At 34.3% G+C, this 12,655-nt stretch overlaps 1 protein-coding gene across 1 annotated transcript in view; it reads right to left on the bottom strand.

Annotated features, from left to right (window-relative positions):
* Positions 1–12,655, bottom strand: part of GPBP1 (GC-rich promoter binding protein 1) — a 97,887-nt gene that overhangs the window by 45,977 nt on the left and 39,255 nt on the right. Inside the window, exon 3 of the mRNA XM_051990955.1 lies at positions 7,164–7,283. Within this exon, the coding sequence (XP_051846915.1) occupies positions 7,164–7,226 (63 nt within the window). The 5' untranslated portion in view covers positions 7,227–7,283. The remainder of the gene's footprint in view (positions 1–7,163; positions 7,284–12,655) is intronic.

The raw sequence follows: 12,655 nt of genomic DNA, 5'->3' as shown, positions 1-12,655 counted from the left end.
AAGTAGTATCTCTTACTATCTTTTATTACAGGGTTTGGTTTGTGATACATAGGAATGATGCTGATTCGTACAGACTTTTTTCTATCCAGTTACTTCACTAAAATTATTGTTTCAACTAACATTTTAATTGATTCTTTTGGATTTTCCAAGTATGTTATCATACCACTGCAAAAAGAAATAGTTTTATTAACTCATTCCCTAGTATGAGATAGTTTTATTAACCCATTCCCTAGTCTGATTCCTCCCATTTCTTTTTCTTCTCTTATTGCTAGGACTTCCAATACAATATTGAATAATATTGATGACAATGGATATCCTTGTTTTACAACGGATCTAACTGGGAAGGATTCTATAGTGTATCCCCATTACAAATAATGTTTACTGATAGTTTTAGATAAATGATTTTTTTATTGATTTAAGGAAAAATCCATTTATACCTATACTTTCAAGTATTTTTGAAAGAAATGAGTTGTATTTATCAAAAGGTCTTTTCTCCTTTTATACTGAACCATGTTTTTTTTTTTTAACTTATTGTTGATATCTATTATGTTTATAATTATATAATATATATAATAATATAATTAATAATTAAACCATCCTTGCATTCCCGATATAAATCCCAACTGATTATGATGTGTGATCTTTATAAATTTTTTTTAAATTAAAATGACTTTTAAAAAATATCTATCAGGGAAGTTTTAACTTAAGGTATGTCAAAGCTCTAAGATAATGTCTTTACCACAGTATCAAAGCATATTAAAATGAGCCTCAATGTTCATTATTAATACAATTAATAATGGCAAACATATCTGTAGTACTTTATGTAATACAGTTGAGAGTGTTCTACATATCTAATATAACTTCAAAAAAGTCCTATAAAGTTAGATGTAAGTAAGCATTATTCTGCAAACTTGAAGCTGGTTGCTGTCAAAGATCACGTAACTACTTTAGTGGTAGAAAGACCAGAACCTAAGTTGCAAAAGGTCACAAATCAACTCTACTTAAGTAATTTTATTTACTCAATACACAGCACTAAAGTCCATCTTTAACAAAGAGGAATTGTCCATTATGTAGGCACCTATTAATAATCTTAATAATCTTTCCAAAGGGATAAGGAAAGGACTATCTTTGTGTTATCACTGATACAGGGAAGTTTCCAGGTGAGGAAATATCTTGTCAATGCAGGTTGGTGTCTTCTTTAGCACCTATAATTTAAAAGAGTTGACTAGAACACTAAGGAATCAAAAAGACTTGCCCTGGATCACATAGCCAGTATGTGCCAGAATTGAATTTGAAGCCAGTAGTTCATGCCAAGTTGCCTCTCAATCTTTTCATAATGTTAAATATAAAAGAATTTAAAGCTAAGTATGAAGTATTCAAAAAATAAGGAAAACAAAGAGTACTGAAGTGATGTAATTTTTAGCAATAATAGCACTTCTAAAAGCATAGAAAACATTTTACTATTTAAAACTAATCTCATCTTACTGAAAATTTAATGGAGAAATTACTTAAGTATTACTTACTTAAAAACCTATAAATATGTAGTCACCAATGAATACTTAAGAAAAAAATTATTATGTGGATGAACACATGGTTGTTGCCTAAACTGATGTTTCCATCAAAATATTGTCAAGAATTTCATAATATAGTTCAAACTCATTTAGATATTCCATTCAACAATAAATTATTAAACACCTATATGAAGAGCACAGTGCTAAAGGCTATAAATATAAATATTATGCCTTCATCTTTTTCCCCTAGCTAGTCTAATTGTGTTCCTGTGCAACTTATAATCAATTCTTTTTAAACTGGTTATCTATTTTTCTATTAAGATAATTTTGTTGTCAGAATTCACCCTTCAGGGAGTTGTTTTTCCATAACAGAAATGTGTCTTGATAACAACAACAAAAATTGTCCCTAAATAAATAAGACATACACTAAGAATATAAAATAGATTATCCCAAAGTTGTAATTATTAAATACTAGAATATAAAAAGAATCCCATACAACTCAAGACACACACATACATGCCTTGTAGAGGCAAGTTTTAACTCACTCCCAAGAAAGCTGTATACATGGAGTAACTATAAAAAGCGGATGAATTTGGAAGGTGAATTTATATAAGCTTATTTTGGACTAAGATAACACTGGGCCTATTTCTATAATATATACAAAGAATACTTACTATATTAAAAAAAAAAAAAAAACTTATGGAGTATCAGCCCTGAAGTTCAAATCTTGCCTCAGATACTTAACACTTCCTAGCTATGTGACTCTGGGCAAGTCACTTAACCCCAATTGCCTCAGGGAAAAAAAATATATATAGTACAAACATTTATATTTTAACCGAAGAATATTTTACTCAGAATAGCATACACTCTTATATTATAACAAAGTTTATAACCAGTAAAAAGATATTTTTCACATAATTTATTTAGTATACAGAAAATTAGTGGTGTCACAAATATTATGACAGTGTTTTGTAAACAAATCATACAAGGTTACTATAGTAATAAAAAATGAGAACTGTTATGTCCAAAAGGTTAAATTTATGGAAAGCAATTAAGGTTAAAGCAATTAAGATTAAAACTTAGAAAAGGAAGAGAACCATTACATGTTTGTATTCAGGCTGTGTTTTAAATTCATAATATTCCAACCAGGACATCAACTATAATCCACAATGTTTATAATCTAAAGGTAACTTTTTTCTTTTGGGGAAAAAAAGCTTCTATTTATTATGTGGGCTAATAGACACAAAACACAAGAAAAAAAATCTAAGTTAAAGAATAATATAAAAACTATTTGCATTTGGTTGTGGAATGTATTAAATATTCTTATTTACAGCAAGTTCACCTTTGTAATAATCTCAAAGGAGTGCATTAAAAATTAGATATCAGAAAGCAAACTGGAGAAGTATAAAAGAGAAGCAAATTCTATTAAAAATGTGCTTCAGAGTAAAAAATATAGTACAGTAACTATGAGTTAAAAAAAACTCTTAAAATCCCTATAATTAGAATCATGTGATCTGTAAAAGGCTGTGATCTTGTGCATCTTTCAATTACCTCAGGAAAACACAGATATAATATAAAGGTTACTGATCGAATCAGCAGTAGCAATAGTTGCTTCTGGAATTTTCAGCCCACAGACAGTGAGGGGTTGAACAACTATTCAGGAGGAAATTACAAGGGTCTTTTTGCTGGCACTGGGGGATCAGGACTGTTCCTATGCTCATACTGAGATTCAGGTCACAGTCCTGGGTGGCAGTTCCAGGGCAAGGAAGAGAACTCACACACCAGAGCTTGCAGGTACAATGGAGCAGGGACTCTCATCACAGTTCTAGGGGGAAAAAAGTGCTAATGCTAATTCACAAACTAGAGTGCAGACCTGGAAAGTAGTAAACATCCCTCTTCTTAGTTCATATCATCCTAAAGAACCTCAAACTTAAAAGTCCTTAGAAGTATTTCTGAAAACAGCTGCACCCTGAAGCTTGGGACAGTAAACCTTTCCACCCTGAAAACAGAGCTTCACTATAAGCAAAAAGTTAAAAGTCAAGGAAAAAAAAAAAAAAACCTGGAAAATGAACAAACCAAACAAAATTCTGACTGTAGAAAGTTACAGTGACAAGGAGGATCAAAACACTCATAAAAAGACAGTAAAACTCCTATATCCAAAATCTCAAAGAAAAGCATTAATTGCTTTCAGGCCAAGGAAGAGCTTTAAAAAGATTTAAATCCCTTAAAAATGAGAATTGAGCAAATGAAAGCCTACAATCCCTGAGAGACATGAAGAAATAATAAAACAAAGCAATAAAACTTAAAAAAAAAATGTAAGTATCTCATTAGAAAAAAAAGTTTCCTAAAATAGATCCAAAAGAGATCATTTTAAAATTATTAAACTTCCTAAAAGCCATGATGAAAAAAAGAGCCTAGATGTGATCTTTCAGGAAAGTATAAGGAAATTGCCTTGATATTCTAGAACCAGAAGGTAAAATAGAAATTCAAAGAGCCCACCTATCACTTCTTGGAAAAGATTCCCAAAATAGAAATTACCAGGAATATTATAGCCAAATCCCAACGCTCCCAGGTAAAGAAGAAAATATTGTAATGCAGCCAGAAACAAACAATTCAAATATTGTGGAGTCAAAACAGCTGTAATACATGATTTAGTAGCTTCTATATTAAAAGATAAATAGACTTATAATATAATATTCTGGAGGGTAAAGGAACTAGGATTACAACCAAGAGAATGAGCCACCTTGCAAAACTAAATATAATTATTTAGGAGGGGAAACAGACATCAATGAAATAGAAGACTGTCAAGCTTCCTGATGAAAAGACCAGAACTAAACAGTAATGTTGGCTTTCAAAGACAAGACTCAAGAAAATAAAAAGATAAACAGGAAAAGAAAACTTTAAGTGATTTAATAAGAGGATGCTTGAACAATTTGTGATATGTCATGATGCAATACTACTGTGCAGTGAGAAATTTTAAATCAAATACTCCAAACCTGGAAACTTACATGAATGATACAAAGTGAAATGACTAGAACCAGGAGGACACTGTACACAGTAACAGCAACATAAGATAATAAACTGTGAATGACTTAACTATTGTCAGTAATACAATGATCTAAGATAATAATGTAGGACTTAAGATGAAAAAAAAAAGCTATCCATTCTCTTAAGAAAGAACTGATGGAATCTGAATATAGATCCAATCATATTCTTTTTATTTTCTTTTATTTTTCTTTGGTTTTTATTTTGATCAATTTTTTTTTTTTAACAATATGACTAATATGGAAATGTGTTTTGCCTGACTTCACATATCTAACCTTTATCAAATTGTCTGTCTTCTCAATGAGGGAGGTGAGGAGAGTAAGAGAGACTCTGGAATTTAATTTTAAAAACGAATGTAGATAACTGGTTTGTTGTTGTTGTTGTAGATAACTGGTTGTAATTGGAGGAAATAAAATACTAAATACAAAAATAAAGGCTACTATAGACAAAATTCTTATCAGGAAATTTTATCTGTAGATATTGGCTTGGAAGGAAATATATTCTGGTCTTAAGCAGATATAAAAATCTGGATGGTTGTGTGTGATTAACTTAAAATAAAGCCAGAGAAATCAGTCCTATATCAAACCAAAATGTGATTTTCTAGGAATTGGACTCCATTTTAAACTTGAGAAGATGAGGAGTATAAATAAGTAAATTTCTCACAAGGTGATCAGTTATATCTTATCTATAGAAGCTACATGGCTAGAATTTCGAAGTCAAAGCATCAAAATATGATTCCTATCTTGGTGCCACACTCATGTTTACATTTGCGAATCTGTTTCTTGAATCATAGATCATACCCATCTGAAATATTTCCACTTAACATCTAGGTTCTATAATGAGACAGATAGATAGTATATTAAATGCTCCTAGCTCTGGACTTTTTCTCTCAAGAAAAAAATCGTAATTATTTCAAAGAGCAGTTTACTATTGCCACAAATTATGACATACAGCTGTCGGCATTACTGCAGATAAGACAATGAATTGAAGATAAAATAGAAACTAGTTTTCTGACTTTTCCACCATGCTCCCAGAAGCTCATTATTGTGAAAACTGCATCAATTAGGGAGATATCAGCAGCCTTGGGTTCTTATCTGATTACTACCTTCTGCCCCATGAATTCCAACATTTAAGTAGGCAACAGCTCAGAAAAGTCTCATTTCTTACCTAGTTGCCCTATTCTGGAATGTTTTTTTCTTTCTTCTCTACCACAACATTACACTGGGTAACTTCAGAGTCTATTCCCTGCCTCTCCTCCACCATCCTCTTCAGTTTCCTTTTGTATGTTATCTTTTCCCATTACATTACAAGCTATATGAGGTTAGGGGACTATATTTTTTCATATTTGTATCCCTAGAGATTAGCACAGTGCCTGGCATTATCATAGCATTAAATGGTTCTTGAATGCTGACTAATTGCATGCCACTACAAATGTACACTTGCAAAACCCAAAATTTTCCCTACGAGAATAGTGACAAATGATGTAGCAAAGAAAAGTTATATATAATGGACTTATTATTACTATTTATTATGACTTACTATTAAAATCAAAGACTTGCCATCCGGGTTAAATGAGAATCTACAAAAGAATTGAATGAATACTGACACCAGTTTTATCTACTTCTGATTTAGTCTAAAATCTACTTCTTCCCCTTGTTAAATACACCTCCCATCCATTTCTTCAACTTTTGTCGTATTTTTTCTTTCAAAGATCTGCTCAAAACTCACCTCATCAAGTTACCCCACTTGTTCCTAGTTAATCCAGGATTCCTTATTTACATACGCCTATGGATATATGAACAAAGTTTTGCATTTCTGCAATATAACAAATTAAAAGATAGGCATCACTAGGAAAACAGAAGTCTCTCAGAAATTAGGCTTAAACCAACATTACCTACACACACACACACACACACACACACACACACACACACACACACACTCTCTCTCTCTCGCGCTCTCTCTCTCTCTCTCTCTCTCTCTCTCTCTCTCTCTCTCTCTCTCTCTCTCTCTCTAATTCAAAATGGAAACAATCTGAATATTTAAAATACCATCCAAAAAGAAAAATCAGAATAAGCAAATCACATACCCTTTGAAGCAATGGATAGAGTGTGTGTTTGTGTGTGTTTTTGTGTGTGTGTGTATTCTTAACCAAATAGAATAGAATTACAAAAATATGAAATGGTATGATGACACAAAATTGAGAGCTTCTACACAAACATAAAACATCTAGTATAAAGGAAGCATTCAAAAAAGTAAAAAATTTGTTATTAAATTTTTGGATAAGACTTTAGTATAAAAGTTATTATATAGGCAACTAAAAGGAACATACTGAATGAATGAATGGAATAAAAGGCTAACGGAAAGTCTGCTTTTCAAAGCAAATCTATTAAATTTTGCTTATTAGTGGAAGAAGGAAATTGTATTCCAAAGAATAAGTATTTTAAGAAAGCCAAGACTGATCAGGAAAATCAATAAATTAAATGTATAATGATTTGGATATGATATTTAAGATTAATTTTATTATAAAGCCTTGATTATTAAATCTTCTGGCAGTCACCACATACATAAAAACACACGACTAAAGAAGGGATAAAAAAAAAATACCTTTGTTGACGATGGTGGAGTAGGAAAATTAAGCCAGGCTGGAGCAAAGTCATGCTGCGCCATTTAGGTCCAGTCTCTCCAACTCAGTGAAACAAGGTTTCAACACCTCATGGCAAGCCCCTGATATTTAAAAAAGCAAAAGAATTATGCTTTAGTTTCATAAAATTTAGTCAAAATTATACTTTTACATCTCTTTTACCCAAATCATACTTAAAGTACCTCTTGGAAGTTTTTCGAAAGCAAGTATCAAAATATAGATTGAGTAATGTTTAAATAAGTCTCGGGATTTATATAATTGACTAAGTAGTAAAAAATGTGTTTTGGTTCCCCCAAAATCTGATGCTTAAAGAAAATTATGGATTAAAAAAAAACTATTCTACAAGTAAATATACATGGATACATAAATATCCATGGAAATGGAGTGCTTCCTAAATATATCTGTTTGTTCTAGGGAGAGAGAAATGGTGAAGTACTAGTGATGTTACCAAATCAACAAATGAGCATTTATAAATCAAGCACTGTAATAAGTGCTAAGCACTGAATCACTGCTGGGTAAAAATAGTAACAATAATAATAATAATACTAGATCTCTACTTTCCACAAAGTTCCTTTCAAATTACCAAAAAATCTATTGAAGGGCAAATAGAACAGAACGAGGGTTAAGAGGTGAGGAGGCGGGGAGAGGACACCCAAGGGAGGTGTCTTCACCACCAGAACAGAAGTTGGAGAGAAGACCATAGGAATTCTTACCAGAATAAAATTCTTAATAGAATGAAATCTAGTAGATGACTGCCTTCTTCCAATCCAAACTTTGCAAGCAAGTAGTAGTTAAATGGATTTTGGGCGACAAAGGGGAGAGGAAGAGAAAAGAAAAAAGAGGGAAAGAAGAGGGAAGGGGAAAGCAAAGCAAGAAGATAAAGGAATGGAATGTCAATTCTTTCTCATCCTTATCTTCTACACCAGCAAGTCCCAAAAGGTGGAACTGAAGGAACCAAAAGTGGAGAAAGGAAAAGAGCCCTGGTGGTGGCTCCTAAGATTCAAATCTATGTCTTCCTTACTCCACTATCTGCTTTCCATTCACTACCTCTAACACAGCTCAACTGACATTTACAAAATACTTGAGTTTGTAAGTTTGTAAAACACCCATATTAACCAAATTTGCATCTCACAACTACCCAACAAAGTAGGACCACAGACAGTATTATTCTCTACATATAATACTAAAATATTAATATATATATATAGTTCTTTATATATAGTTCTTTAAATTACTCATTTCATGTGACCAACTTCTTTAGCCCACTTCAGCCATACATAGAAACAGTCATGCATTTGACCCCTCCATTACTCAAATGCACTTCCCTTAAAATTATATGATCACAGTCTATTGTCATTCTAATTTACTCTCAATCTTTACAACCCCAATCTTACAACAATCTATGCACTTAAAATGATCCCCAATCCCAATTTTCTTTGTTCATTATGACTCCTTGATTAACAACCTCAACTCTATACTGTTCTCCAGTTCCTTGACCTCATTTCCTAACTATCTTGCCCTGCAAGTCTCAATCTTGATTACTGCCACCATCATATTGCCACCACTTTCAATTCCTACACTCATTTGGGAAGAAAAAAGATGAAGAAAACATGAAACTATAATGATTGGGTCTATTACAAAATTTGTTTCACGACCTCAATTAGGCCCTCACTGCAAAAAAAAAAAAAAAAAAAAAAAGCAATCCTTTTTATAACCCTAATTAACGCCACTCACCACAGCTGTTCCTTAGTGGGCTAGTGCCAAGCCACTGTGCTAATACTAAATGGTAGGGTTACAAAGAAAGACTATAGACAGTACCCTGCCCCCAGGCTGCTCACAATCTAGTGAGAGACAAGCAAACAAATATGTACAACCAGCTATGTACAAGATAAATAGAAACAATTTAGGAGGCACTATAATTAAGGATTGGGAAAGGGTTCTTGTAAAAGATGGGATTTTAGTTGATACCCGAAGGAAACCAGGAGCACAAAGATGAAGAGGGAGAGCACTGTGGGCATGGAGATGGAGTGCTTTGAGAATGAAGAGGTCATCAGTGACATTGCATCAATGGTGAGAGGAGAGTTTAGGATGTAATAAGATTGTAAAGATAGGGAAAGGCTATGAGAATCTTTGAATCCCACAATTTTAATCTGGAAGTGACAGTCACTAACTAGAGGTTAAAAAGCATGGGAGCAACATTACTGGACTTATACTTTAGGACTTACACATTTTGGCAATTGAATGGAGTGGGATGAGATTTGCGGCAAAAAAAGACCAAAAGGAGACAACTGCAGGCCTACACCATGGTTTTGTCAGGAGAGAAGGGAAGGGGAAACACGCTGCAAAAGTGAAATCAACAAACTGGAAATTCCTCAGCTCTCCCATTGTTTCCTTTCAACCATTTCAGCTGAGAATCTTGCCTCATTTTATTGGGGGAAAAAAAAAATCGAGACTATTTGCTAAGAGCTCCCACTTTTCTCCTCTTCATCAACTATGACCAAAACACATTTTGCCATAGTCTTTCCTAACCTATCTCACTTGATGAGGTGGCCCTTCTCTTTGCCAAGGTTAATTAATCCCTTTACAATCAAAAGTGATTCCATTCCATCCAATCTTTTCTAGAATCCCTATCATTCCAATTTTCTCATTTGTTTACAATTTCTATTGACTGCTTCTCTGCCATCTATTAACACATCTGTGTCAGCAATCCTACAAAAATCCTTACTTGATCCAATCATCCTCACTATGGCCATCCATTTCTACCTGTTGTGATTAAACTCCTCCTGAAGGCACTCTAAAGTAGGTAGCTCCATTTCTTTCTTTACATTTCTGTAGAGTTCTCTGCATTTCCAACCTAGCCATTTAACAGAAATTTCACTCTCCAAAATTACTAAGGATCTCTGAACTGTCAAACTTAAGGAGTTTTTCCTCAATCCTCATCCTCCTCAACCTTTCTATATCTATTTACATTGTTAATCACCCTCTTCTTAATACTTTTCTCAAGGTTTTTGAGTAACTTAGGTGTCCTGTTTCATCTACCTAACTCCTTCCTCCATTTTCTTTGGTGGATCTTCATCCAGGTTATGCCTGCTAATGATGGATGTCCCACAAGGCCCACAGTATAGTGTAGGTATAAATCACCCCAAGTTCGGACTACTGCATTAACTTTCTGGTTGATCTCCTGACCACAAGTCCCTCCCTACTTCAGTACATCTTCTCTTCAGCAAAGTGATCTTATTAAAGCATAGGCCTGATCATCTCACTTCCCTATTCAATACTCTAGGGCAAAGCTTCTTAAACTGTGGTTCTCAACCCCATGTGGAGTTGCAAATTATAATTATCAGTAAATGTTTGATTTGTATGCCTGTTTTATATACCTATATTCCCAGAATCACATAAAATTTTATTGAGAGGTTGTCCCCACCTAGCTCTCTAAGTGGTATAGTGGATAGAGTACCAGCCCTGGGTCAGAAGTACTGAATTCAAATCTGGCCTCAGACACTTTAACACTTCCTAGCTGTGTGACTCTGAACACGTCACTAAACCTCAATTGTCAGGGAGGGGGAAAGAACCTCAGGTGAAAAGCAAGTAGAGTGGGAAAGGTTCAATAAGTCCTGCTCAAGAATTCCATATAAAATCCTGTCATTCAGAACTCTTCATAACCTATCCCCAGACACATCTTTCCAGATTTACATTTTACTCTATTTCATGTACTGTATAATCCAGTAGTACTGGCCTTCCTGCAATTCCTCAAACAAGATGCTCTCTCCACATTTCTTTTTGACTTCCTTCAACTACTGGCTAATTTAATCCCACCTTCCTAATCTCTCAATCTTAGCTCCCACCACCACCCCCATTGATTATTTCCAAAATATCCTATATATGACAAAACGGACATAGTATTGAGCATGAAAACAGATGTGGACACAATAAATGGTATGATCCTGGCAAGTCTGCCAATGATCTGCCTAAATTTCCTTATCTCAATAGCACCTACTATTGTGAGAATAAAATGAGATATTTAAAAAGCTCTTAGCACAATCTGAGGCAAATAGCTGGCTCTTAATGTTTGTTTCCTTCCCCGGTCATACAATTCATTTGTACAAATATTTGTATGTTGTCTCCCCCATTTGGTCCTGAGATTAAGAGGGTATGCCTTTCTCTATATCCCAGTGATTTGTTCATGGGGTCTTGTTGAGGTCTAGATTTGGGGCACCTAAATGAAATTAGGGTTTAGTTGAGGTCTAGTGGCAGGTTCAGGGTACAGGGAGCCAAATGGAGCTCCCTTGTAATCCCCCTGGATTCGGCGCAAGGATACGACAGTAAATGGGGTCTAATAGTGGCACGAGTCCCCAATAAAAGCATTTATTGGCCCGAGAGCTAGATTGATAAAAGAGGTTTATTATTGGATTTGTAAGTAAGGAGATAGATGAAGGTAGAGATAAGGAGGGCACCAGACATAGGGTCCAGTGGACAGAGGGTCCTCATATGGCTAACATGCTTAGAATCTGCAAAGAGGGAGTCCCAGAGTCTCCCTTTTATAATGAGAGATTTAGCTAGAGGGGCTTTTGGGTGTAGCCCCAAAGTTGGCTCAAATCCGGGTGGGGCTGGGACAGGTCTGATCTTCTATTGGAATTCAAAGGGACCAGGATTTGTGAGTTAGAATTTGTGAATTAAAGGGTAATTTATATTATTAACTAGGAGAGGATGGGAATCTAGAAAGGAATCTTTCCCACATCAGTCTGACACATAGTAGATGCTTAATAAATGTTTACTGCCCATGGCAATAGATAGCAAGCATAAAAGCATGAATCCAGATGTTTTTGATTTCAAATCCTGCATTCTATCTACTATACCAAGTTGCTTCTGGTGTAAATGCTTTGTAGGCTAGTCTTGCTAATTTTTTTTTCCTTTTGCGTATTCCTGAGATTTGAGTAGACATATTAAGTATATGGTGCAAAAAACATGTATATGGTACAACTTTTTTATGAAGTTAAATGTTATGAAATAAAATGGAATTTATTCCACTTTGGAATTTTGGAATTTATAAAAGTGTAAAATAATTGCAGAAAGAGTCAACAGTTTTAAAGACAAGACTATTCAGGCATTCGGGGGTTTTAATTCTTGCTCTGCCTCAGACTTGTTTAACACTGGCAATTAAGCAAGAAAACATCCATTTTTGAGTTTCATAATCATGTCTAACAGTGCTTGAGGAAAATCACACAAAACAGTTAGGAATAGGGATCAGATCTGAGCCCATGACTTCAGTAGTATAGCTTTGTCCTTTGTTCTGAAGAACAAGACATCAAGGAGCTGATGCCATGACAAGCAAGTGAACTAAATTTAAATGAAGCAGGACAGTGCAAAGTCAACAGCCTCACTTTGTCCTCCAGAGCCATCTTGATCCAGTGGCAAGTTAAGAGACCAAGAGGACTAAAGATGGTTCTGGAATTGT

The sequence above is a fragment of the Antechinus flavipes genome, chromosome 1, assembly GCF_016432865.1.
Source record: "Antechinus flavipes isolate AdamAnt ecotype Samford, QLD, Australia chromosome 1, AdamAnt_v2, whole genome shotgun sequence".
NCBI lineage: Eukaryota > Metazoa > Chordata > Mammalia > Dasyuromorphia > Dasyuridae > Antechinus > Antechinus flavipes.
This window is presented reverse-complemented; position numbering and strand designations above follow the sequence as displayed.